Source organism: Gossypium hirsutum, chromosome A01 (genome assembly GCF_007990345.1).
Source record: "Gossypium hirsutum isolate 1008001.06 chromosome A01, Gossypium_hirsutum_v2.1, whole genome shotgun sequence".
NCBI lineage: Eukaryota > Viridiplantae > Streptophyta > Magnoliopsida > Malvales > Malvaceae > Gossypium > Gossypium hirsutum.
The window spans coordinates 3,740,502-3,757,440 of record NC_053424.1 but is presented as its reverse complement, the minus strand read 5'-3'; the positions used below and the strand labels follow the sequence as shown (position 1 = coordinate 3,757,440).

The 16,939-nt window shown below is 35.8% G+C and overlaps 1 protein-coding gene and 1 long non-coding RNA gene across 7 annotated transcripts; both read right to left on the bottom strand.

Moving 5' to 3' along the window:
• Window positions 1-401: 401 nt before the first annotated feature.
• LOC107899630 (uncharacterized) lies at window positions 402-3,091 on the bottom strand. 3 transcript variants are annotated; one of them, XR_005899378.1, is made up of 6 exons: window positions 2,796-3,091; window positions 2,272-2,349; window positions 1,997-2,070; window positions 1,595-1,646; window positions 1,378-1,464; window positions 402-766 (listed from the first exon to the last, which is right to left on the bottom strand). It is a non-coding gene; the product is annotated as an uncharacterized lncRNA (long non-coding RNA). The 3 variants fall into 3 exon arrangements; XR_005899377.1 differs by having other exon boundaries at window positions 402-1,464; window positions 2,796-3,086; XR_005899379.1 differs by lacking the exon at window positions 2,796-3,091 and having other exon boundaries at window positions 402-745; window positions 2,272-2,775.
• Window positions 3,092-13,101: 10,010 nt separating this feature from the next.
• On the bottom strand, window positions 13,102-16,873 carry LOC107932679 (interactor of constitutive active ROPs 4). 4 transcript variants are annotated; one of them, XM_041074256.1, is made up of 3 exons: window positions 16,546-16,873; window positions 14,698-14,779; window positions 13,102-14,479 (listed from the first exon to the last, which is right to left on the bottom strand). In XM_041074256.1, exons 2-3 carry the CDS (start codon window positions 14,709-14,711, stop codon window positions 13,339-13,341), a joined length of 1,155 nt encoding a protein of 384 aa, XP_040930190.1. In that variant the 5' UTR covers window positions 14,712-14,779; window positions 16,546-16,873; the 3' UTR covers window positions 13,102-13,338. The 4 variants fall into 4 exon arrangements, with proteins under 4 accessions (XP_040930190.1, XP_040930191.1, XP_040930188.1 ...); XM_041074257.1 differs by having other exon boundaries at window positions 14,698-14,787; window positions 16,546-16,769; XM_041074254.1 differs by having other exon boundaries at window positions 13,102-14,485; window positions 16,546-16,769.
• Window positions 16,874-16,939: the final 66 nt, after the last annotated feature.

Below are 16,939 nucleotides of genomic sequence, written 5' to 3'. Positions count from 1 at the left end.
CTTTTCCTCAATATCTGTGCGTCTTAATGCATGTTATTTCAAATGTTTGTCATCAGTAACTCAATGCAAGTATTGCTAGCACCAAATAATTTTAAAACTGAAACTAGTCGTTGGCTAGTAACTGAAACAGCCTATGGCCACCATGTAGAACGTGCAATGTCGAGCATTGAACTGGTCATCAATGCTAAAGGGAAGAGCTGGAAATCACATCTGTTGGGGTTTTGACAGCAGAGGAAGAAAACAGAAGCAAGTAACTTGGATAATGTAAAGATTAACTTCATTACTTGAATAAGCAATATGCCATATACATAAGTAGTCCGGATTACATGTGTTAGTTTACTAAGGAGAAAAAGAAAAACGAATGCAAAGAAGTTTGAACAAGAAGAAAACTGAATTTGATCTCCAAAAATCAGATCTTTTTTATTGACTTGAGAAGCATTTATGTTACAATGAAATATGCCAGTTACCTAATGTGTAACTGCTCCCACTAATACATGACTAAAGCTTAGCTTACACACAAAATGTAGCTAACATACCAGTCATAACATCAAACATAAATCAAAAACTACTCCTACTAACTTTAAGTATAAATTACATTAGAACTAAATCAAGTTACAAATGAACAAAATAAACAAAATGCTACTGCTTCTCTGGTTCAGCTTGGATGCTGGTCTGCATGTTGGTTTGCTATTGGTTTGCTATTGCATTGCAGGCCAAAGTTCAACAACATCTTGTACCTTGCTTACTAACAAAGTAGTGCATATTCCTTTTAGTGCATTAAGGAGAATTATGGTTATGGTATGTTAGACATCAATAGAACCTATATATTCTTAAAAAGTAAAGATATAAAAAAGTAGAGTGTTGAAATGACTATTCAATGACATTGAAAATAATATCCGGGTATCCAAAATTCAGATTCAAGGGCATAAGCAAAGCAAATAACAAAGATAATGTAGAATAAATTCATAGCTTCAAATAAGCATGTTAGCAATATCAAATCAAACTGTTGAAGAGTCATAAAAGAAGTCACAAGAGTCTTAACAACAAAAATTCCCACTGCAAGCATATTCAGAAGCAAAAGTTTCCAGCATTGATCATAAAACATTTAGCTAGTGAATTCACTCAGACGTGCATTTTATTATATCGCCAAAGGACCAACTATCACCTAACGATCCATAAAATGGAGCAACAATAAACAACAATTTCAAGCATTGTAAAAAATTTTAAGTTATAATGACTTTAGCCTTACACTATTAGAGACTCTTATTTTAATCAAACAATATAGAAGAAATTAATGCAAAACAATAGGAGTGTCACGATCTGAATTATAACTTGTACATGAACAAATAAAAAATCAATTGCTTATGGACTGCCCACCTCATCTGACCTTGACTCGTCTTCAATTACAGCCCATTTCTCTCTCTTAAGATTTAAAATTTCTTCATCACCGTCATTATAGTGCACCTATAAACAAATGAAAATTGAAGAAAATAATTTAATACATTCTAGCATGAATGGTCAGAGGAAAAACTTCCAGTAACATACTAAGGAAAAGAAAACACTAAAATGAATTTCTACTCATTAAACGTGTCACCTTGTGCTTCTTCTTAGCGGAATCAAATGAATGAATAAAACCTTAATAGAACCTGCAAAACAAAATTCATAATGGGAGAAAGAAATTAGAAGACATTCCACCTTTGAAAGAGAACAGTCTACATTTATCAATTTTTTTTTCTTGCAGCAAATAAAAGATCCAAGTGTGAGAAAACAAGGGAAAAAGAGCTTATATAATGATAATAAGCTTCAAGGCTAAGCAACTTTAATTCGTTGACATTAAAATTTGAAGGAGGGGGGCTCCAACATATATAAGCACAATCACACATTAGATAAATGCCCGCACGTGCATACGCATAAAAAAAAGATATAAACAAAAAAAATTCATGGTTTCTACTTCAGAGGATCACTTCTGCAACAATTGAATAATATATATACTTACTCACGGTCTTTGGGCCACCAGACCTTCACCTTCAAGCCGACAAGATTCTCACCATACTCCATAGAATCAGAAGCCTGGAAAATAATTAATAAAAAAAAAATCATTTGTCTCCATAAGAATGATATGTAATATCAGTGCCTCAACCATGTTTAGACTGCGACATGCATGAAGAGAGTTTAATAAAAGGATTACTCCAAATTCCAATATTAAAGACAAAACACATTTAGCTATGATCTCAAGAAACAACAAATGAAAATACACAAGTTAGCACTCACACAAATGCAATAGTTGTGCAGCAGAGCATTCGATTGGTGGGTTTTCTAGGAAGGAATAAGGACAGCATTGCAGGCATACTGTTTCCAAAGAAACACAAACAGGAACCTTGTGAAAATATCAAACTAATGTCAAATGGCTCTTGAAAGATAAGTTTCCTCAAAGATGGTTAAATGCAGCATGTCGCTAGACAGGTATAATTGTGAAAGAAGAAAAAACCTTAAGAAACAAAGGAAAAAAAATGAGGAACCAACATGAAAGACAGACAACTTTTTTAAAGGCTAAAATTAAAAGACAACTTTTTTAAAGGCTAAAATTAAACACTTCAAGAAAAGCTAAAGGTAAAAATCTAGATAATCACATGAATATTCAGAAGAAAGCCAATATGAGAATTAAGAAGAAAGCAAAAAAATATAAATGGCCTGTGAATAGCAAAATGACCATCAAGGATGCAAGAATGGAGAAATCATTAAGAGTTCAAGCCCACAAACATCATCAAAGGCCACATACAATGTTGGACTTTTACCTGGAAGAGAAGATGAAGAACAGAAGAAGGAAAAGAAATGAAAAACGGAAGAAGGAGAAGGAGATGACGAAGAACCGGAAAAGGTCCTTGACCAAACTAATTTGCAACCCAAGGGGAAGGGGAAGGGGAAGGGGAAGGTGAAGGGGAAAGGGGAGAAGAAGGTGTCATTTCCCGAAAAATGTCTTACCAAATTCAAAAGGGTAAGACATTTTCCTTAAAAAAATACTTACTTTTCCCATGTTTGTAAAATATTTTATCCTAGAAAATTATTTTCAGCCAACCAAATATCAAAAAAGCCTGAAAAAGCTTTTCCATAAAAGCTTTTTCAGGTTACCAAACGAAGCCTATATGAAGTTATGGTCATTGAGTATTGGGTTTATTATTGCAAGAAACAACATTTCTCATATTATCATGGAACTTGATTATTAAGGGGTAGATTGTATTAGCTTAAAATTTCGGTAGTGTCGAAATAGTGATTCAAGATCACTAAATCTGACGAATAATATTAGAAAATTAAATAAAAATAATATTTAAAAGTGAGTGAGATATTAGAAATATTTTTAAATAGGTGAAATTAAAATTTAAGGAGAAATTATTAAATAAATTGAATCGAAAACGGGGTATCGAGACCTCTATTTCATAAAACTGAGTCGAAAATATTATTTTAAATATTTATGGGGTGTTATTAATGTGTTATTAAAATTTCATTAGAAAATTTTAACGTTTGGGTGGTAATTAAATAAAAAGAACTAAATTGAAAAATGTGTAAAAGTTGTTAGAAGGATTAAATAGCTCAGTTACCAAATAGGAAAGGATCTAAAGTATAAATAAGCCAAGGGAGATATTTTGGGTGGCACAAGCAGAGAAAAATCATAAAAATTGAGGAAATAAGGGTAAAATTAGAAAATTACAAAATTAACTAAATAAAGATAGGATTAAAGTGGAAATATCTAGATTTCTCTTTATTTTCTTTATTCTCATCAGCCAAAAATGCCATAGGAGGGTTTTGTAAGCTTGTTTTTCATAATTTTTGCATCAAGTGAGTAAATTCTTTCTTTATTCTTGTAATTTTTGTATTTTTAAAACTTTTACAACTAGGTCCTACTATCTAATTCATTAGTTTTTGATTCTATGGATGATTTTTTAAGTTTCCATGGATGAGTGCTGAAATTTTATGGTGAATTAGTATGAAATGAAGCTTTAATTTGGTTTTGAAATGATTTATTTAAGTAATTTCAATAGAAATTGATGTTTTGGACCTAATTGTGAAAAATGTTGAAATTAGGTTTGATGTTGAAATTCTGATTTCCAAAGGTTATGAAGTAGTTTAAAATGATATAATAAAGTGTTAATTGATGAAAAATCAGCTCAATTGATAAGTTAATTAATTAGGGACTAAATTGTAAAACTGTAAAGTTTGGGTAAATGTGTAATTTAAAAAATTGAAGAGCATAAAGCATGAATTGAATTGGAATTGAAGTAGATGCTGATAAGTAAATAATTTTATATTCTAGATCAAGAATAAAAAGATAAAAGAGGAAAAGGAAAAGTTGCCGAATAGTCCCTGAAATAGTACAACTTTTACAAATTGGCTCAAGTAAGTTCATATGGTTAAATTGTGCGATTATTTGTTAAATTAAAAATGATGTAATGTCATCTACATGTTACTATTGTATTGTCAATAATGTGAAATATTATAAACATCGGATTGGAAGTTCAAATTGAGGAAAACGCAGGATTGAGTACATTCGTGTTGTGACAAGTGATGAATTGATGGATAAGACCATGGTTAATCCATGGCAAAGTTATGACACGTAGGTATGGTATTATCCATACTGAGCTATGATACGTAGGTATGGTATTTTCATACTGAGCTATGATACGTAGGTATGGTATTATCCATATTGAGCTATGATACGTAGGTATGGTATTTCCATATTGAGCTATAATACGTAGGTATGGTATTTCTCATACCAAGTTGTGAAACGTAGGTATGGTATTAACCATACTGAGTTGTGAATCGTGGCACTGAGCAAACGACGTACTTAAATCCATAAGTTGTCCCTTAATTTGACATGTGTGGGTAAGTGATAGTTGAGGTTAAGTGTTGAATTATGAATTGATATTTGGGTATTGAGCTCAATTGAGTGAACTCATCGTTTGAAATTGTATTTGGCAGGAATTGTATGTTTAATTTTATTGATTGAATTAGTTGTGAATGCTTGGTAAGATTGTTATTTAAAACCTATGAACTTACTAAGCTCCCAAACTTACTTTGTGTGTTAATGGTTTTTGTAGATTGCGTGATATCGGTGGATCGGATCAACACATCGTAAAGCACTATCCAGAGTTACACCGGTAGATTTTGAATGCAACTTTTGATTTATATGGCATGTATAGGACAGGGTTGAAAGATGTAGTTTTGAAATATTGAAGATTGTATGTTTGAATATTTATGTTTTGAAGTTATTTTGGTAAGGTAATGAATGAAACCATTTTGACAAAATTAGGATAAATTAGTATATGGTATGTTGGTAGATGAAAAACTTGTATTTTGGTTAATTTGGTTGATTGGTTTGGACATATTTGTATATTTGAAGGTTGTGTGCAGGTAGATTATAAAAAGGGTGAGAAATGTGGTCTTAAAATAGCCTCTTTTTTTTCACATGGGTAGACACACGGGTGTGCGTCTAGGCCGTGTGTGACACATGGTTTGCCCCACGAGCATGTGTTGTAGCCGTGTGTCCCCTGCACCTTAAAATTTAGAAACAGAATGCTCGGAATTAAGCACACGGACAGAGACACGGGCATGTGTCTCAACCGTGTGGGTAACTTGGTCATAGACATGGTTATGTGATTTTGCCGTGTGAAACCTGTACTTAAATTGTAAAATTTAAAATAACCACACGGCCTAGCACATAGGCGTGTGACTTCAAGTTGTTCATAGGATGTAAGTCAAAAAGTTACACAGGGTTAGGACATGGGCGTGTTTAACCACACAGCCTGCCCACACGAGCGTGTGAGCCATGCATGTGTGAAAAATTTTGTAGTTTCATGAAATTTTCTCTGAGACTCCGAATAAGTCCCAACTCGATTCTAATGTTTATTTTGGGCCTCAAGAGTCTATTAAGGGACAGTTAAAATGTTTTCATTTATGAATGGTAAATTTGACTCGATTTGATTATACATATTCAGTTATCCTCGGTAATACTCTGTAACTCTGTTCCGGCGACGGATACGGATTAGGGGTGTTAATAGATATTGGCCACAAGTTTTAAAGCTGCTTCATACCTAAGACGAGGATCGAACCCTCAACCACTAATTAAGGTAGTAGAGACCCTTACTATGACACCTAACTCCCGTAAATTATTTACTTTATATATATATTTTATTCTACATGTGAAATACTTTCTATTAAAGAGGTACAAGATCCCCGCATCTCACAATTTGTTGCAATTTTGCTTGCTCCATCTAAGGTTAGAATTTTATATGAGAATTTTGAATTTAATTGTTTAGAAAAAAAAATAATTAGGATAAGTGATTGTTAAGCTGAACCCATATGATAAAATCAATATGTAATAAAAATGAATTTATTAAATTTTATAATTTTACCAAAAGCTTGAGACTAAAATATGTTAAAAAAGTAAACTTATAAAAGAAAAAATTCTATAACAAGAGCAATATAGTAAAAACTGTTTATAGATAATTTTATATTTTATTAATTAAATATTTGAATCTTATATTCCAATCAAATAAATAAAATAAAGTAATGCAATATTTTATTTGTAATTTTATATTCTCATAATTTTATTACGAGAAAAATGCAACCTTACTACATACTTTTATTTATGATTGCAAGATTCTCCTTGAGGATTTCCAATACCAAATGAAGCACGTGTAGGGAGTGTAACCATTGTGCTAACATGCTCGTAGGCCGAGGGAGCGATTTGGTTCATCCCTTTGTTACAAGTTTTTGTTTGTTTTATGTGAATAGTAGAATTGTTCATAAGTCAACTTAGTCTTGTTATGTTTGAAATTTGAAAAGATTTGAGTAAAAAAATTTAAAGCGGTTTCAACTATGAATTGGGAATATATAATACAAACCCTAGGAATGAGGTAATTCAAAGGCCAAAAAATCCATATCCCAACCTGTTAAATCTTCTTCAACCAAGCGGTCTACTGTTTTCTTCTTCACCTCGTTATCAACAACAATAACATTAAGAGAACCGAATCTTTCTTCGTCGGCTTTCTTCACCTGATGTTATTGTTGTTGATGACGAGGTGAAGAAGAAAACAGTAGACCGCTTGGTCGAAGAAGATTTAACAGGTTGGGGTATGGATTTTTTGCTCTTTGAAATTACCTCCTTCCATGGGTTGAAAAGACGGATGAAGATGAAAAGAAGCAACTCTTAATGTTGGGAGAGGTAAAAAGGGTGGGGATTCTCTGTTCATGTGCCTTAGAAATGTTGGGTATGGGTCCCACTATGTGGGAAACCCATAGTTTCTGCCATAATGTTTTGTCAAAAGCCATTATGGGTTTTTAACGGGTATTGGGCAGAAAATTTGGCAGAGAAAAAAAAAACTCAAATTAAAACAGAGAGAAAGAGAAGAAAAAAAAAATCAGTTTTTCAAGCTTGGTGCAGCAGTGATCAACTTCTCGATCGAAGGTCCATCCGTGGTTCGATTGAGCTGATTTTTGGACAGCAGCTAGGTGATAAGGTGTTCTTGACTTTGTACGGTCGGATTTTTCATCCGAGACTTGTAGCGTCGGAAATACCCATTTTTCAGTAGCTACGTTTTTGGTGATGTTCTCTCATTTTTCTCTCTTTTGCTAAAGATTACATATTGTTAGCCTTGTCGGAGTTGAATGCTTGTTGTAGGCTTGATATTGTGATCTTGTAGTTGAACATTTGATGATAGTGGAACTCTTTATCGGACTCTAAAGTCCCGTGGTTTTTACCCTTGATTTAAAGGGGTTTTCCACGTAAAAATATCGGTGTCTCTATTTATGTTTGTTGTGGTTGCATTAGTTGATTTGTGGTTGATTAAGGTTGCTAGAGAACATATCTTGTGCTATTGTGCTTGCCATAATTTTTACAGGAGTTATAAGGAGAGAAAGAACACCGGTTGTGCTTTCGCTTTGTTTCGGTTGTTCGGTTTCTTCCCAACAAACTGGTACCAGAGCTTGGTTATTGTGTCAGATAATTATGGAAATTAATACGAGCAAGATGATTATGTTGAATGGCACAAATTATCAACTTTGGCGGAATAAAATGAAGGACTTGTTGTTTGTGAAGGCTTTGCATCTTCCGGTCTTTACTACTCAAAAACCCGATTCGAAAAGTGATGAAGAATGGGAATTTGAGCATCAACAAGTGTGTGGCTTTATTCGGCAATTTGTTGAAGAAAATGTTTACAATCACATTGATCAGGAGACACATGCTCGAACATTGTGGGAGAAGCTTGAAAGCTTGTATGCTTCGAGGTCGGGCAATAACAAGTTATTTTTGCTGAAGAAAATGATGGCGCTGAAATATAAAGAAGGAATGTCTATAGCTGACCATGTTAGTGAATTTCAGAGTATGATGAATCAGTTGCTTGGTATGGGTGTCAAATTTGATGACGAGATTTTAGGACTTTGGTTGCTTGCTACTCTACCAGACTCTTGGGAGACCTTTCGAGTCTCACTCATTAATTCTGCCCCACAGGGTATTATTACTTTGGATTTGGCTAAGAGTGGTGTGTTGAATGAAGAGGTTAGAAGAAGATCTCAGGGTTCTACATCACAGTCCGAGGTGTTGGTTATCGAGAACAGGGGGAGAAACAGAGACAAAGATGGAAAGGGTAGAGATAAAAGCCGAAGCAAGTCAAGATCGAGATACAAGAATCTTGAGTGTCATCATTGTGGTAAGAAAGGTCATATCAAGAAATATTGCTTCAAGTGGAAGAAAGAGAACAAAAGTGGTGGTGATAAACACGACCGGAATGACGATGAAAAATCCGAGCGTGTTGCTACTGTTACTCGTGAAGATTTGTTAGTTATTTGTGATCAGAATTTGGTCAACCTAGCATGCGACGAGACTAGTTGGGTGATTGATACTGGTGCATCACTTCATGTCACGTCGAGGAAGGAATTCTTCACATCTTATACTCCTGGTGATTTTGGGGTATTGAAGATGGGTAATGATGGTTTGGTTTCGGTTATTGGTATGGGAGATGTTAGCTTGGTAAGTAACAACGGAACAAAGTTAACTCTCAAGGATGTTAGACATGCACCGGATGTCCGTTTGAATTTGATTTCTGCAGGAAAGCTTGATGATGAGGGATTCTGTAACACCTTCAGTGAAGGGCAGTGGAAGCTGACTAAAGGCTCCTTGGTTGTGGCTCGAGGAAAGAAGAGCTCAAATTTGTACTTGATGCAAGCTTTGACTTCTCGAGAGACGGTGAATGTGACACTGAATGACAACTCAACTGAGTTGTGGCATAAACGACTCAGTCACATGAGTGAGAAGGGGCTTAGCTGTTTAGCGAAGAAGAATCAACTTTCGGGTTTAAAGAATGCTACACTGAAGAATTGTGCTCATTGTCTAGCAGGAAAGCAGAAAAGAGTTTCATTTAGAAGCCATCCTCCTCATAGGAAATCAGAGTTGCTAGAGTTGGTCCATTCAGATGTTTGTGGTCCGATAAAAGTAAGATCACATGGTGGTGCACTTTACTTTGTGACTTTCATTGATGATTGTTCAAGAAAGCTATGGGTTTACACTTTGAAGTCTAAAAATCAAGTCTTTGAGGTGTTTAAACAGTTTCAAGCATCAGTTGAAAGGGAAACTGGGAAGAAGTTGAAGTGCATTCGTACTGATAATGGTGGCGAGTACACAGAGTCGTTTCATGAGTATTGTCTGCGACAGGGAATCAGACATCAGAGAACACCACCAAAGACTCCACAGTTAAATGGGTTAGCTGAAAGAATGAACCGAACATTGATTGAGAGAGTCAGATGTTTGTTGTCAGATGCAAAGTTACCAAGATCGTTTTGGGCTGAAGCTTTGAATACAGTGACACATGTGATAAATCTGTCTCCTAGTGTTCCTTTGAAAGGTGATGTGCCAGATAGAGTTTGGTTTGGTAAAGACGTGTCATATGATCACCTACGTGTGTTCGGTTGTAAAGCATTTGTTCATGTTCCAAAGGATGAAAGATCCAAGTTGGATGCCAAGGCTCGACAATGCATTTTTATTGGTTATGGTCTAGATGGTGAGTTTGGTTATAGACTCTATGATCCAGTTCAGAAGAAACTCGTGAGAAGTAGAGATGTTGTCTTCATTGAGGATCAGACCATTGATGACATTGATAAGACGGAGAAAGTGGATTCACAAGGTAGTGGTGACTTGATCGATGTGAATCCGGTTCCCCTAGACTCTTCACCAGATCCTATCCAGGATGTTGTGCATGGTGATGTTAGTGGTGACCATCAGACTATAGGTGACTTTGATACTCCCATGGATGATGTTGTGAATGATCAACAACAAGCACCTATAGCTCCACCAGCAGTTCCACTTCGAAGGTCTTCCAGAGATCGACGATCTTCTGTCAGGTATTCTCCTGATGAATATGTTCTTTTGACTGACGGGGGAGAACCTGAATGTTATGAAGAGGCTATGGAGAGTGAATGCAAAGATCAGTGGGTTGAAGCGATGAAAGACGAACTTCAATCCTTGCATGAGAACCATACTTTTGAATTGGTGAAACTGCCTAAAGGCAAAAGAGCTTTGAAGAATCGGTGGGTTTACAGGTTGAAGCAAGAAGAGAAGTCTTCATCTCCACGATACAAAGCTAGATTGGTCGTCAAGGGTTATACTCAGAAAAAGGGGGTTGATTTTGAAGAAATATTTTCTCCGGTTGTGAAGATGTCCTCTATCAGAACTATACTGAGTTTGGCAGCTTGTTATGACCTAGAGGTTGAACAAATGGATGTGAAAACTGCTTTTCTTCATGGTGACTTGGAAGAAGAGCTTTACATGGAGCAGCCAGAGGGTTTTGTTGCACAAGGGAAAGAGGACTATGTGTGCAGATTGAAGAAGAGCTTGTATGGTTTGAAGCAAGCTCCAAGGCAATGGTACAAGAAGTTTGAGTCTGTTATGGGGGAGCAAGGCTACAAGAAGACTACTTCTGATCATTGTGTGTTTGTTAAGAGATTCTCTAGTGATGATTTTATTATTCTTTTGCTCTATGTTGATGATATGCTTATTGTTGGTCAGAATGCTTCTAGAATTGAGAAGTTGAAACAAGAGTTGAGTAAATCCTTTGCAATGAAGGATTTGGGGCCAGCAAAGCAAATTCTTGGCATAAGACTGACACGTGATAGAAAGGCCAAGAAATTATGGTTATCACAAGAGAGGTACATTGAGAAAGTACTTCAAAGGTTTAGTATGGACAAAGCTAAAGCGGTGAATACTCCCTTTGCTATGCACTTTAGATTGAGTGTTAAGCATAGTCCTTCCACAGAAAAGGAGAAGGAAGAGATGCAGAAAATTCCTTACTCTTCAGCCGTGGGTAGTTTGATGTACGCAATGGTTTGCACGAGACCAGACTTGGCTTATGCCGTTGGTACAGTTAGTCGGTTTCTTTCTAATCCAGGGAGAGAGCATTGGAATGCAGTGAAGTGGATTATGAGATATCTTCGTGGCACTTCCAACATGAAACTTTGTTTCGGCAATGAGAAACCTGTTCTTGTTGGGTATACAGATTCAGACATGGCCGGAGACATTGACTCGAGGAGATCTACTTCAGGTTACTTAATCACTTATGCAGGGGGAGCTGTGGCATGGCAATCGAGACTGCAAAAGTGTGTTGCATTGTCCACCACCGAATCAGAGTTCATTGCAGCAACCGAAGCGTGTAAGGAGATGCTTTGGATGAAGAAGTTTGTGCATGAGCTTGGTTTTACTCAGGAGAAGTATGTCCTGTACTGTGATAGCCAGAGTGCTATTCATCTTGGTAAGAACTCAACTTTTCATGCTAGATCTAAGCATATTGATGTGAGGTACCATTGGATACGAGATGTTCTTGAAGCTAAGTTGTTAGAGCTTGAGAAGATACACACAATGATAATGGTGCTGATATGTTGACGAAGGCCTTACCAAGAGGAAAATTTGAAGCATGTTGTTTGACCTCCGGTATGGAGGCATTCCCCACATAGTTGGAGGGGGGAGATTTGTTGGGTATGGGTCCCACTATGTGGGAAACCCATAGTTTCTGCCATAATGTTTTGTCAAAAGCCATTATGGGTTTTTAACGGGTATTGGGCAGAAAATTTGGCAGAGAAAAAAAAAACTCAAATTAAAACAGAGAGAAAGAGAAGAAAAAAAAAATCAGTTTTTCAAGCTTGGTGCAGCAGTGATCAACTTCTCGATCGAAGGTCCATCCGTGGTTCGATTGAGCTGATTTTTGGACAGCAGCTAGGTGATAAGGTGTTCTTGACTTTGTACGGTTGGATTTTTCATCCGAGACTTGTAGCGTCGGAAATACCCATTTTTCAGCAGCTACGTTTTTGGTGATGTTCTCTCATTTTTCTCTCTTTTGCTAAAGATTACATATTGTTAGCCTTGTCGGAGTTGAATGCTTGTTGTAGGCTTGATATTGTGATCTTGTAGTTGAACATTTGATGATAGTGGAACTCTTTATCGGACTCTAAAGTCCCGTGGTTTTTACCCTTGATTTAAAGGGGTTTTCCACGTAAAAATATCGGTGTCTCTATTTATGTTTGTTGTGGTTGCATTAGTTGATTTGTGGTTGATTAAGGTTGCTAGAGAACATATCTTGTGCTATTGTGCTTGCCATAATTTTTACAGGAGTTATAAGGAGAGAAAGAACACCGGTTGTGCTTTCGCTTTGTTTCGGTTGTTCGGTTTCTTCCCAACAAGAAAACGATCTATCCTCACCTTTTTTACTTTTCCTAGCATTAAAAGTTGGTTTCAAATTACCCACGTGATAGATTGGATATGATTAGGGGTGAAAAGGCAGCTGCTTTAGAGGAGAAATGGAGGACGTTGCAAGTTGTTCTTGGAGAGGAATGATTTGATAATGGAACAAGCTAAGTTGATGTTAGAATCTTACAAGTCCCAAGAAGCATAAAGTAGCTCTCTTGTTCATTGTTAAGACAAATTTTCTAGGATTTGCATAATCTGTAACTTTTGGTGTTTCTGTTAGGCTTTAATTCCAGTTTTCCTAATGTACTTGTTTTTGTTACAACATGCTTCAAGAATGGCCAAATCAAGCTCTACAAATCAAATGAAACATAGCTAAATTTGAATGAAATAGGACATAGATGATGCAACCTTGGTTTTTTTACAGAGTGGTTCAACAAATGCTCCCCATAAAATAACACAACATATTAAAAGATCATCCTTAAATAACATTACATTGCATACTACGATATGGCAGCCAAAAACCGACTGCATTGATCGGAACACATGGACCAACAAAAACTGAAATGGTGAGTAACCATTTCACAATAATATGCCACTTTGTCGTCATTCAAGTTTTATTTCTGGCTCTTCTTTTTCCATAAGTCTCCGAACATTTTAATCCCAGAGCCTTTGCGTTTTCCGCCTCCGAAACCATCGTCTATATCATCAGCTAAGCCTGGTGATCCGACATAACCAGCAAACCCACCAGCTGGTGTCTCGAACACGCCATTGAAATGCTTATCCATTGAGCTACACCGGTTTGAAATCCTCCCGTTCATTTCCACGCCACCGGAAAGAATAGCTGCTGCAGCATCTGCTGCCTTTCTCCATTGTTCTGTTTGTACCCTTAGCTTCTTCATTTCAGCTTCCAATGCCCCCTTTTGTTCTTCCACTGATTGAAGCTTTTCCTTCAATTGAGTTGTATTTGTTTTGCTTGCTTCCAGCTCCTCCCCTACTTGGCCCAACTTCAATGCCATTTCTTCTTCCTTAACTTTAGCACTTGAAATGTTCAAGTTCGCTTCATTGAGCTGCTTTTTCAGGTCCTTATTTTCTTGAGTGAACACACCAAGCTCCTTTTCTTTTTCTTCTAGCTTGGACTTCAGCATATTGATCTCATCGTTTTTCAAAGCCAAGTCTTGGAAAAATTGTTTCTCCAGCTTGGATTCTGCTGGTGGTGCACTCGATATCTCTATTGCATTGGTTTTCTCATCTACTTGATCGACTTCTTCGGTTTCCACCTTAGGCTCAATTGCTGTTTTTTCCACTGTGACTTCAAACACATCAGTTTCTTGTTGGTTATCTTCAGAAACTTCTTCTCTGATGCTACAATCAGATTTCTTAGAATCTCGAGTTCTTTTCGGAGAAACCTTCTCATTAACTTCAACAGCTTCCCGAGCTTTAGGCTTCTTGGTCTTATTTTCCAGCTCTTGTTGCGCTTCTTTCTTTGCAGCTTCTGCTGAAGCCAACTGGTCTTTGAGATTCTTCAGCTCTCCTTGTGCTTGCCCCAGTTGAGATTCTAAATCCGCAATACGAGTGCCAAGCTTCTTTTGGTTCAATGGATCAGATTGTGGAGCACCTCTTGGTGAACGACGATCTCCAAGCTTAGGACTACTACGATCAGTAATGGATCGATGATGCAAAGGGTCTGAATCAGAAATCGATGACCTAACCTGATGCGTCCCTCGAGGAGATTGCCTTTGTGGCATGTCCGAGCCCCTAGTCCTCATAAAAACACAAACATGTCATGTCAGGAAAAACAACAAACATGTAACACAAGCAAATCATGTCATTTTGCTTGAATGCCAAGATTATTCTACATACATGGAACTTTCCATTTCAATAAAAAGTATTAAAAACCCGAAAATATACTAGATTTAACAGTACTAAAACACAAACAACTATATTCATTAGTTCATGGCATATTAGATTCTCACCTTGATCTTGGCATCTTGGCACTTTCAATATTGAAGAAGTTTGTGAAGAGAAAACAGAACTAATTAGTCAAAAACTTGTGACCTGCAAAACTTAAAAGTACACCAAAGAAAAAAGTGAGAATGGCATATATAAATATACAATATATATGTATATATATAAGAACACTTCGATCCACCATTGTAGCACCTTGCATCTGATTATATATAAGAACAATATATATGTATATATATAAGAACACCTTGGACTACCATATATATGAGGTGGGCACCTGCATTTGACTATGGTGTACAAAACCATGTAACGGAGGCAGGTTTGAAATCAACTTTCTTTTTCAATTATTTAAGGCAAGTGTATGGCTATTGACTTTGACTTCTGGGGTTAAAAATCTCTAAGTAAAGAGTGATATCATATTTTCACCACAATGTAGAACATGAATTAAATGAGGCAAATAGTGGCACTGCTACAATGGCAATTTTATAATTCTGGGGCTCTCAAATTTTTGGTTTGGGGAGTTAAATCCTCAAACTTGTCTCTAAGATTCCTTCCATTTAAAGCTATAAACCATTGCCAAGTTCAGTTTTTTCCCCCTCAAGATCCCACTTTGGGTTGCACAAATGATCCTCTATAAAAAAATATCTATATATATACACACTTGTAGCTGCATTGGGCAGATGAGAAAAAACGAGACAATGCAAAGGCCATTTAAGATTATATCATTATCATCATCTAGTTTTAATTTGTTAGCAATTGAGTATCCACATAATTTTTTCAATACTACTTGGTCAATTTCCATACTTGCATAAGGCTTATCATACCTTTGTTCTAATACATATAGAGATAAAAAAAGAAATGGGGAAAACCCTAATAACAAATGAATTCAAGTATCAGATAGCAAACTTGTAAAGATCTTCTGCATAATATTTTTTTCCCACAGATAAAAGTAGAAAGTCATCCTAGTAGTCAAACCAAACCACATATAATCAAAGCACTATCAAACAAAAAACATATCCTCTAAAAATGAAAAGAGATAATAAAAAATCCCAAAAACAGTTTTCACTTTTCCAGTCCCCCATGTCTTTTGATGCCTCATATATATTTTTCATGGTTATTTTCACTAGCTTTTCTAGGGCAGTGCAAAAAAGCCCTTTTTTCACTCTCTATGTATATGTATATGTATATGTATATGCACCCCATTATATGGACAGTTAACCATGCATAAAAAATATGCATTTATAAACATTCCAAGGGCATTTTAGTAAATTTGAGTAAGCTAAATTTTGGTGTATGATTAAAGGAAGGGAAGCTAGGCATGCGTTGCCTCGCCTGTCAGGGTTTTCCGAGTCAAAATCAATGTAAGCGCCACCATGGCGCGTGATGGTGAGGTCAAGCAAAATGCAAATCAAAATATTACAAAAATAAAAATAAGGTTTGAAAATATTTGGCTTATTATGCAGACAATCAGACACAGTTCTTACTTGTTTGCTGCAAATGAGAAGAATTAACTCAAAAAATATTAAAACAATCATAATCTTAAAAAATAATAATAAACTTCAAAGCATTCTGCAGCAGAAGCCATGCAATGGTTAGCTAATAGAACAATTTTGTGGATCAGATGAAGTAGAACCCAGTTTTCATGTTGAAGATGAAGTTGAACCCAGTTTTCACAAGCTAATGCATGTTTTCCATAGCAAAGAAATTAAGGGTTTTAAATCACATAAAATGTGAAACTAGACTATGCAAGCTTCATAGCTGGGATTAAAACATACATGATAAAACCCTTCTTCTCATAGAAAAAAAAACAAGAAATAATGAAGAAGACGAAGAAGAAGGGATTATATATATCTTACCCTTATAAAAGAAAGTAGATGATAGCCATGAGAAAGCTTTTTGAGTACCGAAATGCAAGGCAATGAATGAAAAATAAAAAAGGGGAAAATGAAGCAGGATGGGGAGAGAAAGAGAATTTCAAAAGTTTGAATAAAAGCTGCAAATGGAGAAGTGGCATATACTACTCCATTAATAACATTTCATGAAAAAAAATATTTGATAATTTTGAATTTGAAATACTAAAGCTACAATTTTTTTTCTATTATTGTCATAATTATAAAAAAGGAAAAGGACAAGAGTGTAAATATGGGGAAAAGATAGATGGTAAATTAGAAATAGAATCTTGGAAATCCAAACTGTATCTTGAACTCTTGTCTTTTTGTCTCTTTTCAAATCTTCAAACCTTTTTTTTTC